Genomic DNA, 16,805 nt, shown 5'->3' on the forward strand with positions numbered 1-16,805 from the left:
CGGAACCAGTGCGTCCAGGACCGCCTCAGGAACCGGCGCGTCCAGGACCGCCTCAGGAACGGGCGCGTCTAGGACCGCCTCAGGAATGGGCGCGTTCAGGACCGCCTCAGGAACGGGCGTGTCCGAGACCGCCTCTGCACCAGGAACAGGCGCTTGGCGGCCTCCAGCCTCTGCTCCACGGCCTGCCAGCTGACAGGGGGTCAGCCGACAGGAAAGAGGACACAGGGTTTTGTGGAGAAATTTGTGATCTTTATTTGCACCCAGACACAGATGTGTACCAGCACACTCGGCAGATCTGTGTCATCCCTCTGAGCCCCTTTGCCGGTGCAGCCGCTCTTAAATACCAGGCATGGTGGAGAGATTGATTGGGCACAGGTGCGCCCAGCCACCTCCGGAACCAGTGCGTCCAGGACCGCCTCAGGAACCGGCGCGTCCAGGACCGCCTCAGGAACCGGCGCGTCCAGGACCGCCTCAGGAACCGGCGCGTCCAGGACTGCCTCAGGAACCGGTGCGTCCAGCACAGCTTCAGGAACCGGCGCGTCCGGAACCGCCTCTGCACCAGGAACATGCGCATCCGAGACTGCCTCCGTACCAGGAACTGGCGCATCCGAGACCGCCTCCGCACCAGGAACAGGCGCGTCCGAAACTGCCTCCACACCAGGAGCAGGCGCGTCCAGGACCGCCTCAGGAACCGGCGCGTCCAGGACCGCCTCAGGAACCGGCGTGTCCAGGACCGCCTCAGGAACCGGCGCGTCCCGGACCGCCTCAGGAACGGGCGTGTCTAGGACCGCCTCAGGAATGGGCGCGTTCAGGACCGCCTCAGGAACGGGCGTGTCCGAGACCGCCTCCGCACTAGGAACAGGCGCGTCCAGGACCGCCTCAGGAACCGGCGCGTCCAGGACCGCCTCAGGAACCGGCGTGTCCAGGACCGCCTCAGGAACCGGCGCGTCCCGGACCGCCTCAGGAACGGGCGTGTCTAGGACCGCCTCAGGAATGGGCGCGTTCAGGACCGCCTCAGGAACGGGCGTGTCCGAGACCGCCTCCGCACTAGGAACAGGCGCTTGGCGGCCTCCAGCCTCTGCTCCACGGCCTGCCAGCCCTCCTCAAACTCTCTGAGGCGGCCGACCGGCTCCTCCAGCTGGGAGGTACGGCTGAGCAGCGTCTCGCTCAGCCCATCCACCCGCCGGTTCCGCAGCACCTTCTCGTCCAGGACCTCCTCCTCCCCGATGCAGGACTGCTCCAGCAGCTGGTCTGCCAGCACCTCCCGCGCCGCGGACTGCTGCTGCTTCAGGAACAGGCACGACCGGGACCACCGAGGGCCGCCCCAGACGGTCCCGCACCACTCGCCTCACGTACGGGCATGTGAAGGAGAAAGGCCTGTCCTCCGTGAACGGAGTAGGCAGGGGACCCCATCCTGCCTGCTGCCAGCGTCTCCAGCACTGCGGTCCGCCACTCTGCCTGGCTCCCGAGCAGGGCTGCCAGGTCCGCCAGCCCCTGCCCCAGCGATGGCACCACCTCGATGGTCCGATCCCCACGTTCCTCCGTCATCCTTTCGTCAGCCCCACATTGGGCGCCAGGGTGGAGAGATTGATTGGGCACAGGTGCCCATTCAGCTGGACCAGGTCCGCGCCACCTGTGTGCTGCTCTCCCGCAGACCACGCCCAATCCTCCACCCTGCCACATACTCATTTGTTACATTTCATGCTTTTGGACGTATTGTTGTGATGTTTGTTGTTTACACACGTCGAAATACAATTGTTAAGTACATCAGTTTGAGTGAATGCCTAGTTTCAATAATGAGTGCAGTTGTGTATGAAGATGGAGATGAGAAGAATTCATCATCTCCATTTAGTAAAACACATTTTAGTTAAGGAATGACAAATTCTATGATTTAAAAATGTGAGGTTAATCAACCTTTTTGGATTAAGTTTTGTTCTTATGAAAAACAGAATCAGGTCAGTTTGGAGAGCTGACTGTGTTTGTTCACAAGGCTTATTAAGGTCAGCTTGAATGCTGACCATTTTACAATTGCTTATCACATGTTACCAGTTACAACAGCCACTCCCTAAACTGCTCAGGGGTTTGGGCTGGTCCAAAACTGTCTCATTTCAGTTGTATATTCTGTTGGAACACCCTCAACAGAAAGGATGTCTGTTTGTTTTGCAAAACATAGATTAGTTGTTCTTCAACTGAAATGTCCTGTTTATCTGTTTGTTACCTCCCATTGTCCATCCACTGTCTACCATTGGTTGGTTTAACATAGCCGACGCCTGTCAGTTTTACCAATAAATACTTCTTGCAAAAAGGGGAGCCGGCAAGCATTTTGTCGAGAGCTAGAGAGCCATGTTGCTCCGCAAGCTTCGATGGTGCTTCCCTTCTGCAGAAGGCCTTGAAAATCATTTCTACCAGTCTCTGTGTCTTTCCTAATTTATTAATTTATGTATGTTGATTTAGGAACCTAACAATAAATCAGTCTAATGTGGTGGACACTAGGTGGAGTTCTCACCTCAGAATGGACACTGGGCGTGGTGATGGGAGGAGTTACAGGGGTATATAAGGAAGTGCTGTTACAGGTGTGTTGATTGATTGTTTGGAAGTAAAGTTCACAGAGACTCCCATATTCTGCCTGCTCGTCTCATTTTACTCACTTCCACAGTGGTGACCCTGATGTTTTTGAGTTAGATCATGATAAACGCAGACGCCGTTCCTGTTGCTGCTCCTGTCGTTGCTCCTGTCGTTGCTCCTGCAGTATATGCAGCAACAATCAAATTACCTGAGTTTTGACAACATGATCCGGCCCCGTGGTTTCAACACATTGAGGCGCAGTTTCACCTACGCGGAATCACGGTGGATGACACTAAGTATTATCATGTCGTCGCCGCCTTGGATTCCTCAACTACCCGCCGCGTCATGGGTTTCCTGAGGGAGCCGCCAGCAGACGGAAAGTACATCGCTCTCAAAGCACAGCTGCTGCGTCTGTTCCAGCTGTCTGATGAGGAGCGCGCAGATCGCCTGCTGTCACTCAATGGATTGGGGGACAGTAAACCTACAGAACTGATGGACAACATGCTGGCACTGCTGGGTTCAGGTGACACCACGTTCCTCTTCACACAACTGTTCCTGCGACAACTCCCGACTCCAGTGCGCACAGCTCTGGCCACATCGCCTTTTGTGCGCACCAAGGATTTCCGTGGGTTGGCGGAGGAAGCGGACCGGATTCTACTGGCCTCCCGCCAATACGTTGCGGCTGCTGCCGTGTCGGATCCAACGGTGGCAGTTGTGGCTGATCGCAGGGAGCAGACTCGGAGAGAGGATGAGAGCGGGCTGTGCTATTATCATCGCCGTTTTGGCACCAAGGCCAAGCGCTGTGTTCCACCATGCTGTTTTGGGAACCAGGGAAACTCCAGAGCCAGCGCTCGTTAGCAGCTATGAGCACTGGCGTCATCAACAATGAGCTGCTGTTTATTGAAGACACATCTTCTGGTCGGCGCCTGCTGGTGGATTCGGGCGCGCAGAGGAGCATCCTGCCCGCTTCTGCCGCGGACACCCTGGGGAACGCACACGGACCACCGCTGGATGCGGCTAATGGGACTTCCATACGTACGTTTTGCACCAGGCATGTGACTGTGTGTTTCAATGGACACCAGTTTGGTTGGGACTTTATTGTTGCTTCTGTGTCAGTGCCTATACTGGGGGCAGATTTCTTGTGCGCACACAGACTGTTGGTGGATGTGGCAAACCGTCGGCTGATTGACTCTGTGTCCTTTGACACATACCCTTGCACACTGGGGGGGCCAGGGCCGCTTGCCCTGGCTAATATTCTCGCCACGGGGGATGTGTACCAGCGCCTCCTCGCCAGGTTCCCAGCCCTGACAGTCCCTACGTTCTCAGCCACTGTTGCCAAGCATGGTGTGGAACACTACATCCCAACCGTGGGGCCTCCTGATTTTGCTCGTGCACGCCGCCTGGATGCTGCTAAGCTGACTATAGCCAAAGAGGAGTTTTCGACAATGGTGCGGCTCGGAATTGCGCGCCGGTCAAATAGCCCCTGGGCGTCTCCTCTCCACATGGTTCCCAAGGCAGACGGGAAGTGGCGCCCGTGCGGAGATTTCCGTCGCCTAAATAGCATTACTCCGCATGACCGGTACCCTGTTCCACATATTCAGGACTTTTCCGCCCACCTGGCAGGGACCACAATTTTTTCTAAAATAGATTTGGTGCGTGGTTACCACCAGGTGCCAGTCCACCCCCCTGATATTCCCGAGACTGCTGTTATCACCCCATTTGGCCTGTTCGAATTCCTACGGATGCCTTTTGGGCTTAAAGGCGCGGCACAGACCTTCCAGCGTCTGATGGACTCTGTGCTGCGAGGCATGTCATTCTTATTTGTCTACTTCCTGGTAGCCAGCAGGTCCACAGAGGAGCATCGGGAGCATCTCCGGAAGCTGTTTGAGCGCCTCAACGAGCATGGACCAATCATTAACCCAGCCAAATGTCAATTCGGCCTGCCAGCAATTGATTTCCTGGGACACCATGTCTCTCCACAGGGGGCTGTCCCGCTACCCGCCAAGGTAGAGGTGATCACTGCCTTCCCCTGTCCCCCGACCACCAAGCCTCTCCAGGAGTTCCTGGGCATGGTAAATTTTTATAATCGGTTTATATCCCACCTGATGAGGCCCCTGTATGACGCATTAAAGGGGAAAAAGGACAATGAGGACGTGGACTGGTCCCCGGAGCGGATCAGGGCATTTGAGGACTCCAAGGCCGCGCTTGCCAACGCTGCCATGCTGGCGCACCCGTCTCCTGCTGCACCGATAGCTCTCACAAGTGATGCCTCCGATTATGCAGTGGGGGCGGTGTGTGAACAGTGGGTGTCGGGCGCCTGGCAGCCTCTGGCCTTCTTCAGCAGGAAGCTTCGGGAAAACGAGAAGAAATACAGTACGTTTGACAGGGAGCTCCTGGCCCTTTTCCTTGCCATACGTCATTTCAGGTTCCTGCTGGAGGGCCGCAAGTTCACTGTGTTTGTCGACCACAAGCCCCTGATTTTTGCCATGGCCAAGACCACAGAGCCGTGGTCGGGGCGTCAGCAGCGCCAGCTTTCCGCAATATCAGAATTCACTACGGACATTCAGCATGTGGCTGGTAAAGACAATCAGGTGGCGGACTGCCTCTCCCGGGCACACGTCAGCCCTGTGCATTTGGGCATCGATTATGCAGCCATGGCCACTGACCAGCTCACGGATCCAGACCTTCAGGCGTTCAGGACTGCTGTGACTGGACTACGACTGGAGGATGTGGCGTTCCATGACAGCGGCGCCACACTTCTCTGCGACGTCTCCACCGGCCAGCCACGCCCCATGGTTCCAACTGACTGGCGCCGCCGGGTATTTGATGCTATACACACCCTTTCACACCCGGGTGTAAGAGCGTCGGTGAAGCTGGTGGGCGCCAAATTTGTCTGGCCGGGCCTTAGGAAGGACGTCAGAGCCTGGGCGGCTTCCTGTGTCGCGTGTCAGCGGGCCAAGATACACCGCCATACCAATGCCCCCCTGGAGCCGTTTCTCGTTCCTGAAAGGCGGTTCGACCATATCCATGTCGACCTTGTGGGCCCGCTTCCGCCATCTCAGGGGTTCACGCATCTCCTCACCATGGTGGACAGGACCACCAGGTGGCCGGAGGTTGTTCCCCTGTCATCCACAATGACTGCAGAGGTGGCTCGGGCACTAATCTCCAGCTGGGTGACCCGGTTCGGCACGCCACTGGACTTGACATCGGACCGGGGGTCTCAGTTCACTTCGGAGCTGTGGAGCATGGTGGCTGAGAGACTTGGGGTGAAACTCCACCGTACCACGGCCTATAACCCCAAGGCTAATGGGATGTGTGAGCGGTTTCATCGCTCTATGAAGGCTGCTCTCCGGGCCACTCTCACTGACAACAATTGGATCGACCGTCTGCCGTGGGTCATGTTGGGACTGCGTTCTGCCCCGAAGGAAGACTTGCAGGCCTCTTCAGCAGAGCTCGTCTTTGGCCAGCCGCTGCGGGTCCCTGGGGAGTTCCTGCCAGGTTCCTCCGCTCCTTGGCCTCATACAGCTCACCGGTCTTCCTTCCGGGACTCAGCGGGTGCCTTTGCACCAGTTCCCACACATCACTGCTTGCCCCAGTCTTACATCCCGAAGGACCTCATGGCTGCCAGTTATGTGTTCATCCGGCATGATGCCCACCGTTCTCCACTGCAGGCTCCCTACGATGGGCCTTTCCGCGTCTTGGAGACAGGCCCCAAGAGTTTTGTGGTGGACATGGGGGGGAATAAGGAGCAGGTTTCAGTCGACCGTCTCAAGCCTGCTCATGTGGTCCCAGACGAGCCAGTGGAGCTGGTTCGGCCCCCACGTCGCGGCCGACCACCCAAGTCTGCCACCATCCCTGGCTCTCCATCCGTGGAGACCCCTACCTTGCCACGTCGTCGGCGGGGACGTCCCCCTGCCCCGACCCAGGCCGCTTCCAAGTTGCCTTTGGCAGAGAAATATAGTCGGTTTGGCCGAGTGGTCAGACCTCCTAAAAGAGACTATTGACAATTGGTGTAGTATTGGTTGGCGGGTTGGTTGTACTGTACGTAATGTCAATTCTGAGCGTTCAGGGGGGGCCTGTGTGGTGGACACTAGGTGGAGTTCTCACCTCAGAATGGACACTGGGCGTGGTGATGGGAGGAGTTACAGGGGTATATAAGGAAGTGCTGTTACAGGTGTGTTGATTGATTGTTTGGAAGTAAAGTTCACAGAGACTCCCATATTCTGCCTGCTCGTCTCATTTTACTCACTTCCACACTAATGTGATTTTAGTTTATTTTTACTCCTTAATTGAAATTAATATTTATGTTCATATGTTTAAACCACTTGGTGACTATCTGAGCTGAAACTGAGGCCATTAGATTATCATTAATAAAGACGTGAGAGATGATCCAAGTTTCTGTAGATTTAATTAATCAGTTGCATGCAAGTAGGTCAGAACGCACATCAGGCGTCTCAATGCAGAAATGCAAGAATAAGAGACGCATAATAATTTTGAACACCACAAAATGATAAAGATTAAAAACTACAATTCTCAAACAGATAATAGTGACATCAGAGCTAATCTTTCAGGGACAAAATATGAGTCTGCACACTCTGTACCCAGGCTAAGACTAATATTTCCATCACATATGTTATTACATTTCTAACATTCAACCATTAAACAAAATTGAAGACAGTTCAGCATAGTGATCTGCCTTCCATCTTGTGAAAGTCGTATAAGCAGGGCAAAACATTGTTCATAATGTGCTTCAGAAGATAAGTAGCTCATGAAATATTCTTTAAAACGGCTCTTTTAAGCCTGGGATATACTTGCAGTTCAGACTGCGTACGCGTACGCATCATGGCTGCCACGCGTATCCTGCGTTCATTTGACGCGTCGACATGCCTTTCTCAAAAAAACACAGTTCTCACTCTGGCCCCGAGTTTCCTTTGCCGAGATCCCAACCAAAGCAAAGTTATAATCTCCTACATCATCCAATGGTGTCATGTAAACTTGTTTGTTGTTCTAATCTGCTACCGTTACTACCGCTGCTACTACCGCTACTACCGCTACTACTAAATATTTAATCACTTTTCCAACTGTTGCTCTGCTTACTGCCCCCTATCGGTCACCACCGGTACGACGCGCTCTCCTCGCGTACTACGCGAGCGACGTTGCGGTTGGTGGTGCATGTGAACGGACGTGAACAGACGTGAACGCAAGCAACAGCAAGTATATCCCAGGCTTTACTCTTTGGATCATTTTAAATAAGACTAAGCAGTGACCTTGGAAATTAGGAAATTGTAGTTTGTGCTTTTTTCAGTTTTGATTTTCATGTGTATGTGTGTTCATGTGTATACAGGACTGTCTCAGAAAATTAGAATATTGTGATAAAGTCCTTTATTTTCTGTAATGCAAAAATGTCATACATTCTGGATGCATTACAAATTCATTACAAATCAACTGAACTATTGCAAGCCTTTTATTATTTTAATATTGCTGATCATGGCTTACAGTTTAAGAAAACTCAAATATCCTATCTCAAAAAATTGAATACTCTGGGAATCTTAATCTTAAACTGTAAGCCATAATCAGCAATATTAAAATAATAAAAGGCTTGCAATATTTCAGTTGATTTGTAATGAATTTGTAATGCATCCAGAATGTATGACATTTTTGCATTACAGAAAATAAAGGACTTTATCATAATATTCTAATTTTCTGAGACAGTTCTGTATATGTATATATTTAAACATAAATGCCTGTATAATAAACAATAAATTACATCAAAAGAGAACAGCAACTTAGTTGTTTGATATGAAGTCATCAGTGTTATGATTTAAACACTATTGCTTAGTTTAAAATAAGAGTGGTAAAATGATTTTTGTTCATGTAAAATGTGTGAGAAGAATGTCTTTTTAACTTTTGCCAAATCCCGATGTTGATTCATTCACAGACTGCAAATTTCCGTAGTATATGTATCATCTCAATGAGTCCACCATCTCTCTACAACACGCTGGCCTCAGAGGAGCCCGGCTGCAGTATCTGCAGAGTGACAATGAGTTTAACAGATTTTCTGAACCAGGAGTAAAACAGGGCATAGATTATAGGGTTTATACAGGAGTTTAAAAAAAACAGCACAAATATAAAAGATGCATATAATGAACTGGTCACATTAACCACAACAAAAGAGTAAACAAAATATGGGGTGTAGCATATTAGATATACAAGTACAAGAATACCAAGAGTCCTGGCTGCTTTAAACTCAGATTTTCTTGGCTTTAGGTTGATTGAATTCTGCAAGGTGAAAACAGTAGTGCGTAAGTGAACAGCACGAGCCTGAGATAAAGCCGCCACAAACACTCTCATGTATAAAACCACAATAACTGTGACTGGCAATATGAAGTTTAAAATGAGATCCACAGTTCGTGTTGAATGGTGAATAGCAAATTCACATTCTCCAATGCATGAATTACTCATGCCTGGCTGAATCAGGTCATATCTCATGCAGAAAATGCTGTAGACAGCATAGTAGAGCCAACAGAGACAAACCGAACTTTTTGCTTTTGCCAAAGTGATTCTGATGGAGTAATGCAGGGGATGACAAATAGCCACATAACGGTCAACTGATATGAGAATAATGTTTCCATTTGAAGCAGCTAAAGTGGAACAGATCAGATAATAATACAGAACACAAATGTTATCACCTAGAAACCAGCAGGATGTGTCCCTGAGCATTTCTGCAGGCATCAATACGAGACCCACGAGAAAATCTGTGACCGCCAGAGAGAGGAGGATGATGTTAGTGGGAGTGTGGAGCTTCCTGGAGGTACACAGAAAACATTGATTACCAAAAAATGACATTGAAATACCTTGCATACAAAGAACTTGCCTTAACAGTTATGTCATGCAACCACATCTTTACATTTATGAAACCAATGATAGAATAAACTCTGCCTGAAGTGGGAGATTGAGATGATGACGAGCAGGTTGAGAGCTACAGTGATCAGAGAGATGAAGGAAATCAGGAATTTCTGGAAAGCAATTTCAGTCCACTGAAATGTCGGCTTCTTGCAGGACCTGTTAATTAATCAGTTGCATGCAAGTAGGTCAGAACGCACATCAGGCGTCTCAATGCAGAAATGCAAGAATAAGAGACGCATAATAATTTTGAACACCACAAAATGATAAAGATTAAAAACTACAATTCTCAAACAGATAATAGTGACATCAGAGCTAATCTTTCAGGGACAAAATATGAGTCTGCACACTCTGTACCCAGGCTAAGACTAATATTTCCATCACATATGTTATTACATTTCTAACATTCAACCATTAAACAAAATTGAAGACAGTTCAGCATAGTGATCTGCCTTCCATCTTGTGAAAGTCGTATAAGCAGGGCAAAACATTGTTCATAATGTGCTTCAGAAGATAAGTAGCTCATGAAATATTCTTTAAAACGGCTCTTTTAAGCCTGGGATATACTTGCAGTTCAGACTGCGTACGCGTACGCATCATGGCTGCCACGCGTATCCTGCGTTCATTTGACGCGTCGACATGCCTTTCTCAAAAAAACACAGTTCTCACTCTGGCCCCGAGTTTCCTTTGCCGAGATCCCAACCAAAGCAAAGTTATAATCTCCTACATCATCCAATGGTGTCATGTAAACTTGTTTGTTGTTCTAATCTGCTACCGTTACTACCGCTGCTACTACCGCTACTACCGCTACTACTAAATATTTAATCACTTTTCCAACTGTTGCTCTGCTTACTGCCCCCTATCGGTCACCACCGGTACGACGCGCTCTCCTCGCGTACTACGCGAGCGACGTTGCGGTTGGTGGTGCATGTGAACGGACGTGAACAGACGTGAACGCAAGCAACAGCAAGTATATCCCAGGCTTTACTCTTTGGATCATTTTAAATAAGACTAAGCAGTGACCTTGGAAATTAGGAAATTGTAGTTTGTGCTTTTTTCAGTTTTGATTTTCATGTGTATGTGTGTTCATGTGTATACAGGACTGTCTCAGAAAATTAGAATATTGTGATAAAGTCCTTTATTTTCTGTAATGCAAAAATGTCATACATTCTGGATGCATTACAAATTCATTACAAATCAACTGAACTATTGCAAGCCTTTTATTATTTTAATATTGCTGATCATGGCTTACAGTTTAAGAAAACTCAAATATCCTATCTCAAAAAATTGAATACTCTGGGAATCTTAATCTTAAACTGTAAGCCATAATCAGCAATATTAAAATAATAAAAGGCTTGCAATATTTCAGTTGATTTGTAATGAATTTGTAATGCATCCAGAATGTATGACATTTTTGCATTACAGAAAATAAAGGACTTTATCATAATATTCTAATTTTCTGAGACAGTCCTGTATATGTATATATTTAAACATAAATGCCTGTATAATAAACAATAAATTACATCAAAAGAGAACAGCAACTTAGTTGTTTGATATGAAGTCATCAGTGTTATGATTTAAACACTATTGCTTAGTTTAAAATAAGAGTGGTAAAATGATTTTTGTTCATGTAAAATGTGTGAGAAGAATGTCTTTTTAACTTTTGCCAAATCCCGATGTTGATTCATTCACAGACTGCAAATTTCCGTAGTATATGTATCATCTCAATGAGTCCACCATCTCTCTACAACACGCTGGCCTCAGAGGAGCCCGGCTGCAGTATCTGCAGAGTGACAATGAGTTTAACAGATTTTCTGAACCAGGAGTAAAACAGGGCATAGATTATAGGGTTTATACAGGAGTTTAAAAAAAACAGCACAAATATAAAAGATGCATATAATGAACTGGTCACATTAACCACAACAAAAGAGTAAACAAAATATGGGGTGTAGCATATTAGATATACAAGTACAAGAATACCAAGAGTCCTGGCTGCTTTAAACTCAGATTTTCTTGGCTTTAGGTTGATTGAATTCTGCAAGGTGAAAACAGTAGTGCGTAAGTGAACAGCACGAGCCTGAGATAAAGCCGCCACAAACACTCTCATGTATAAAACCACAATAACTGTGACTGGCAATATGAAGTTTAAAATGAGATCCACAGTTCGTGTTGAATGGTGAATAGCAAATTCACATTCTCCAATGCATGAATTACTCATGCCTGGCTGAATCAGGTCATATCTCATGCAGAAAATGCTGTAGACAGCATAGTAGAGCCAACAGAGACAAACCGAACTTTTTGCTTTTGCCAAAGTGATTCTGATGGAGTAATGCAGGGGATGACAAATAGCCACATAACGGTCAACTGATATGAGAATAATGTTTCCATTTGAAGCAGCTAAAGTGGAACAGATCAGATAATAATACAGAACACAAATGTTATCACCTAGAAACCAGCAGGATGTGTCCCTGAGCATTTCTGCAGGCATCAATACGAGACCCACGAGAAAATCTGTGACCGCCAGAGAGAGGAGGATGATGTTAGTGGGAGTGTGGAGCTTCCTGGAGGTACACAGAAAACATTGATTACCAAAAAATGACATTGAAATACCTTGCATACAAAGAACTTGCCTTAACAGTTATGTCATGCAACCACATCTTTACATTTATGAAACCAATGATAGAATAAACTCTGCCTGAAGTGGGAGATTGAGATGATGACGAGCAGGTTGAGAGCTACAGTGATCAGAGAGATGAAGGAAATCAGGAATTTCTGGAAAGCAATTTCAGTCCACTGAAATGTCGGCTTCTTGCAGGACCTGTTGAACAGTTGTGGAAAACAGAGTTCATCTCCATTCTGGACCTCCATGATGAGACAGCTGCATCTCCGGCAAGTCTCTGATCAGAGCTTTGACCTTGTCTGTTTTATTGTTTTCAAAAGGTACCTCCTCTCTCTGTGTTCAGTCACCAAGGAAAAGTCTTCACTCCTCCCTCATTCTACACACAATTAGATTTTTTTTATCTTCTCTTCACTGTTGTGCAACTCAGGTAGCTAAGCTGGTCAGTTATCGAAGGCTAATGATAATTCTATTAAAGAATTATTAATAATTAATAAAGTTGACTATTTATCAAATTGAATTACCAAAATGATAATAATTCTCGTAGGGGCACCACCCCGGGGCCTTAATCCAGGGAAAAATGATAACTTCACAGCAGAAAATCAGTCTCAGATGATTAGGATTATCCTGCAGAACAGTAAATCTTACTATCACTTACAGAATAACAATTGAAGGAGTGAGATCCGAACACTGGCTCTGCTCAAATAATCAGTTTGTGACCAAATCTTGCATGAAATAACAACAACCACTCATTAAAAATCAATCAGAATTTATTTACATACGGGTATCAAAGAAGATGTAAATAAATACCCGAATAAATCCTGATGGCACACTACGTTATTATAAAACCATTAATTAACTAGAAAAACAACAATCAATAAAAATGAAATGAAAGTTAAATGCATGGAATGAAAAAAAGAAATCAAAGCAATAACAAAGATGATAAAGAACGTCTACGGTTTAAAACATGGTGGCTGCTCAAAGATGGCGGGACTGTAACCACGCCACGTGCAATTAGACCGGATGGCGATCCCGGTGTTTAAACTGTGATCAACTGGCGAAACTGCGCTTTAAAGCATGAATGACTAGCAGAAAGTGGTGACTACAAATTAATGACAACAGTCATGATAATGATGCTGATGTAATCTCAGCTCTGAACACAGATTTAGCTCTGAAACACTCCCAGTTAAACTAATACACCCAGGCCTCAAAACCTCACGCCTCCTCGGGTCTCCGGGTGCTGATCAGGGGTTCCAGCCAGGTCTTTTGGTCGGAGTCCCCAATCAAAGAGATATCCCGCCTCTACCGCTCCTCCTCCTGACTCTGGAATCAAAAGGGGACGGTGGTGCAGCGTGAAGCAGCCGGCGCTCCCCCCCCCGGTCCGGAGGCTATCACGTCGTCGCGGGGCCGGTCCACTTCTTCAGAGTGCGGGTGCCCGTCAGGAGGTTAGCAGCAGGGGGTCATAAAACTGACTTCAAGAAGAAGGGCCAAAGTCTGGCTTTACTGGTCTTCATAATCCTGAAATTGTTCCTATACATTTATAAGTTCAGAGTTCACATGGGCATATGGGCAAAGCCCAACATCACTAATTACTTTCTGAAATTCTAATGGCAGGTGGTTTGTGTGTGTATACCTGTCAGGTGTCAATAATGATATGTATTGACATTTATAAACTTTTAGTAAACTCATCTTTGCCTGAAGCGTGTCAAGTATGATAATGATGCACAGGCTGACACTGACAGTGGTCACAGCAGTAGAAAATGAAGCTGTACTGTAATTGCAGAGAATTTAATGTAGTAGTATAAACCCAACTTTCAATGTTACGAAAATTGTAATATTATGTGAGAAGGGTCTAATCTACAACAACTGTATGAAGTTTAAAATTCTAAAAACTTAAGCAGGCAAAATTATATAAGGACACAAAACTATCCATAATAAGGGGGTGTAGCCTTGCGACTTAGAGCTGCCTGTAGCCACTGGCTTATTGTCATTAGCTACTTCGTTGTCATTAGCTCACTTTATCTACTTAGCACTTCATCTTATCAATTGTTGTGATCGAACCTGATCACCCCGGATCTGTTGATCGAGCTGGAAAAGTTAAAGAAGGACCGAAGAATTTTATAGTCCTCTGCAGAGGGAGATGTCAGCCTGCTCCGCTGAGTTCAAGGTCAGGAGGATAAAACCTCTTATCTCCTGCCTGGTACAGAATGCTCCTTTCAGTGAGAAGTCAGAGTAAACTGACAGTAGGCATTAGCACATACACACATTACGTTGAACAGCATATACAGTTTAATTATGAATTATTTTATTCAACACATGGCTTGACTTCTGAACTGTGAAAAGAGCACAGCTGTTGTTTTCAAGATGAAATGGCTTATTGAGTTTTTGACTCTAGTAAGAGTGTTACGGCCGGCAGAGAACCCAAAAGCAGCACACAGAGCACAAAGTGGTAGTAGTCTGATTCACTTTATTTCCCAACAGGGGCGAAGAGCAGGCAGGAATGCAGGACCAGGATCAGGCAGGAATCAGTTTCAGGTTTGGAAAACAAGGTCAGGCACTGGAGAGCAGGAGACAAGGCAGAGTCCAGGACCGGGCAGGGTAGGCAACAGGAGGTCAGGGCAGAGAACGCTGGAGAGTCTTGCATGGCAAAGAAACAATCTGGCAGTGGGCAAAGAGGAGAGTGGAGCTTATATGTCTTCTTGATTGATAAGGGGCTGCAGCTGGGAGAGCAGGTGAGTGGAGTGACAAGGTGGGCGTGGCTGGCAGATGGGGTGAGCACAAGAGAGGGGAGTGAAAAACCACTGAGGCAGGTCAGAGTGGAGGACTGACCATGACAAAGAGATTGCTTTTGGGTTCAGGGCTAAAGCTTTGCAACATGAGCTGAAGTAGCTATCTTCACCCCTGATTGAAGGATGGTAACCAAGACTAATCTGAGGATGCCAGGTGGACTGTTCAACGGCTCACATCAGCTTCTACCTTCTATCAGCAGCTGGGGCCTCCAGTCTAGAAACCTTCACCTTGGATCATTTCAGGACCCTTCAAAGTTGATTAGCTGGGAAAAAAAGGGAAGAAACAGAGGACAAGCGAGTATATAGAGAGCAGAGGGTCACCGTGAGCTTGGGATGGCACACCTCTGATTTCTAGGAACCGCAGTCCCATGTACATCCTTGGGTTTTGCCTCTGTTTTTAGCAAAGCGGTAAAAAAAGTGTGATTTTAGGATATAAAAATAAAGAAAGTTGTTAACTCCATGTAGAGATAAGTGAATATACATTTATGTCTGTTCCCATGGAACTCTTAGTTAAGCGAATATTATGATACTGTGATTAAGATTAACAGGAGCTCATATATGTTTTTTTTGGTGATATCTAAACCTGTTTAAATCAAAATAAGTCGGTGCCTCTTCTTGTTAAGGTATTACTAATAAAGGTAGCTATATAATATCTTCTAATCTATCCAATCAATAAAAGGCACGGTGGCGCAGCTGGTAGTGCAGCCGTCTCACAGCAAGAAGGTCCTGGGTTCGATTTCCGCCAGGGACGCTGTGGGTGCTGAAGTGCGTGTTAGTTCCCCCATGACTTCAGCGCCCACACCCTGGGTGGGGTTGGCGAAAGGGCCTTTCTGTGTGGAGTTTGCATGTTCTCCCCGTGTTCCCTTGGGTAGCTAATGTTCTCTATGTGAGGTTAATAATTAGTTTTGTGCTTATGAAACCATTAGAATCAGAAACAGAATCAAGTCAGAGAGCTGACTGTGTTTTAGACATGCTTATCACATGTTACCAGTTACAACAGCCACTCCCTAAACTACTTAGGGGTTTGGGCTGGTCCACAACTGTTTCATGGTCAGTTGGATATTCTGTTGGAACACCCTCAACAGAAAGGATGTCTGTTTGTTCTGCACAACATAGATTAGTTGTTGTTCAACTGAAATGTCCTGTTTATCTGTTTGTTTCCTCCCATTGTCCATCCACTGTCTACCATTGGTTGTCTTAACATAGCCGACGCCTGTCAGTTTTACCAATAAATACCTGATGCAAAAAGGGAGCCGGCAAGCATTTCGTCGAGAGCATCCGAGAGCCATGTTGCTCTGCAAGCTCCGACTGTGCTTCTCTTCTGCAGAAGGCCTGAAAAATCATTTCTAACAGTCTCTGTGTCTTTCCTAAGTTATGTTGATTTAGGAACCTAACACTCTACCCTCACAAAAACATGCAACAGTCCTGGGCTATACATGCCCCCTCTGGCCAACCGGGGCGCCAGATGGGGTGAGGAGGATCCGGCCGGAATAACGTGATCCTTCCACGCACTACGTCCGGCCGGAGAAGCCCCACCCTGTCTGGTGAAAAGATGCGGCCTGCTCACTCCTCAGGTTAAGGAGGAGCCCTGAGCTCAGTGCAGGGCCCTCCCGGGGTTGGTAGAGGATGGCAATGTCCAGGACTGTTACTTAGGTAGGAGCACTGGGTGATAAAATGGGGGAAAAAAACGGGATAAAATAAATATATAAAAAAAAAAATAGGAGGCTGATATTAACAGAGTTCATATTTGAGGGTAAACTTTTATTCTTCTTAACGTTTAAGATCATTTTATGAAATGTTTATGCCCATATGCTCCAGAATTCCTTATAGAATTCGACTGGAAATCCATCTGGGCCCGGAGATTTATTATTAGGCATATACTGGAGAGCTTCATGGAGTTCTCCCATTGAGAGGAATGAATCTAAATTCAT

At 47.0% G+C, this 16,805-nt stretch overlaps 2 protein-coding genes across 2 annotated transcripts; both read right to left on the minus strand.

Annotated features, from left to right (window-relative positions):
- Positions 1-8,553: 8,553 nt before the first annotated feature.
- Positions 8,554-9,635, minus strand: LOC133445538 (trace amine-associated receptor 13c-like; the record flags this gene model as incomplete). Its single annotated transcript, XM_061722861.1, has 2 exons — positions 8,554-9,370; positions 9,505-9,635. Coding segments are annotated over 2 exons (948 nt in total), but the record flags the coding sequence as incomplete, so codon positions are not given.
- Positions 9,636-11,212: 1,577 nt separating this feature from the next.
- LOC133446368 (trace amine-associated receptor 13c-like) lies at positions 11,213-12,336 on the minus strand. The gene is made up of 2 exons (XM_061724385.1): positions 12,164-12,336; positions 11,213-12,029 (listed from the first exon to the last, which is right to left on the minus strand). Exons 1-2 carry the CDS (start codon positions 12,334-12,336, stop codon positions 11,213-11,215), a joined length of 990 nt encoding a protein of 329 aa, XP_061580369.1.
- Positions 12,337-16,805: the final 4,469 nt, after the last annotated feature.

The sequence above is a fragment of the Cololabis saira genome, chromosome 6, assembly GCF_033807715.1.
Source record: "Cololabis saira isolate AMF1-May2022 chromosome 6, fColSai1.1, whole genome shotgun sequence".
Classification (NCBI taxonomy): Eukaryota; Metazoa; Chordata; class Actinopteri; order Beloniformes; family Belonidae; genus Cololabis; species Cololabis saira.

Coding starts and splice junctions, on each gene's coding strand:
- LOC133446368 (XM_061724385.1), bottom strand. CDS start 12,336: ATGGAGGTCCAGAATGGAGATGAACTCTGTTTTCCACAACTGTTCAAC. Junction 12,030..12,163: donor ATCTCAATCTCCCACTTCAG/GCAGAGTTTATT, acceptor GTGTACCTCCAG/GAAGCTCCACACTCCCACTA.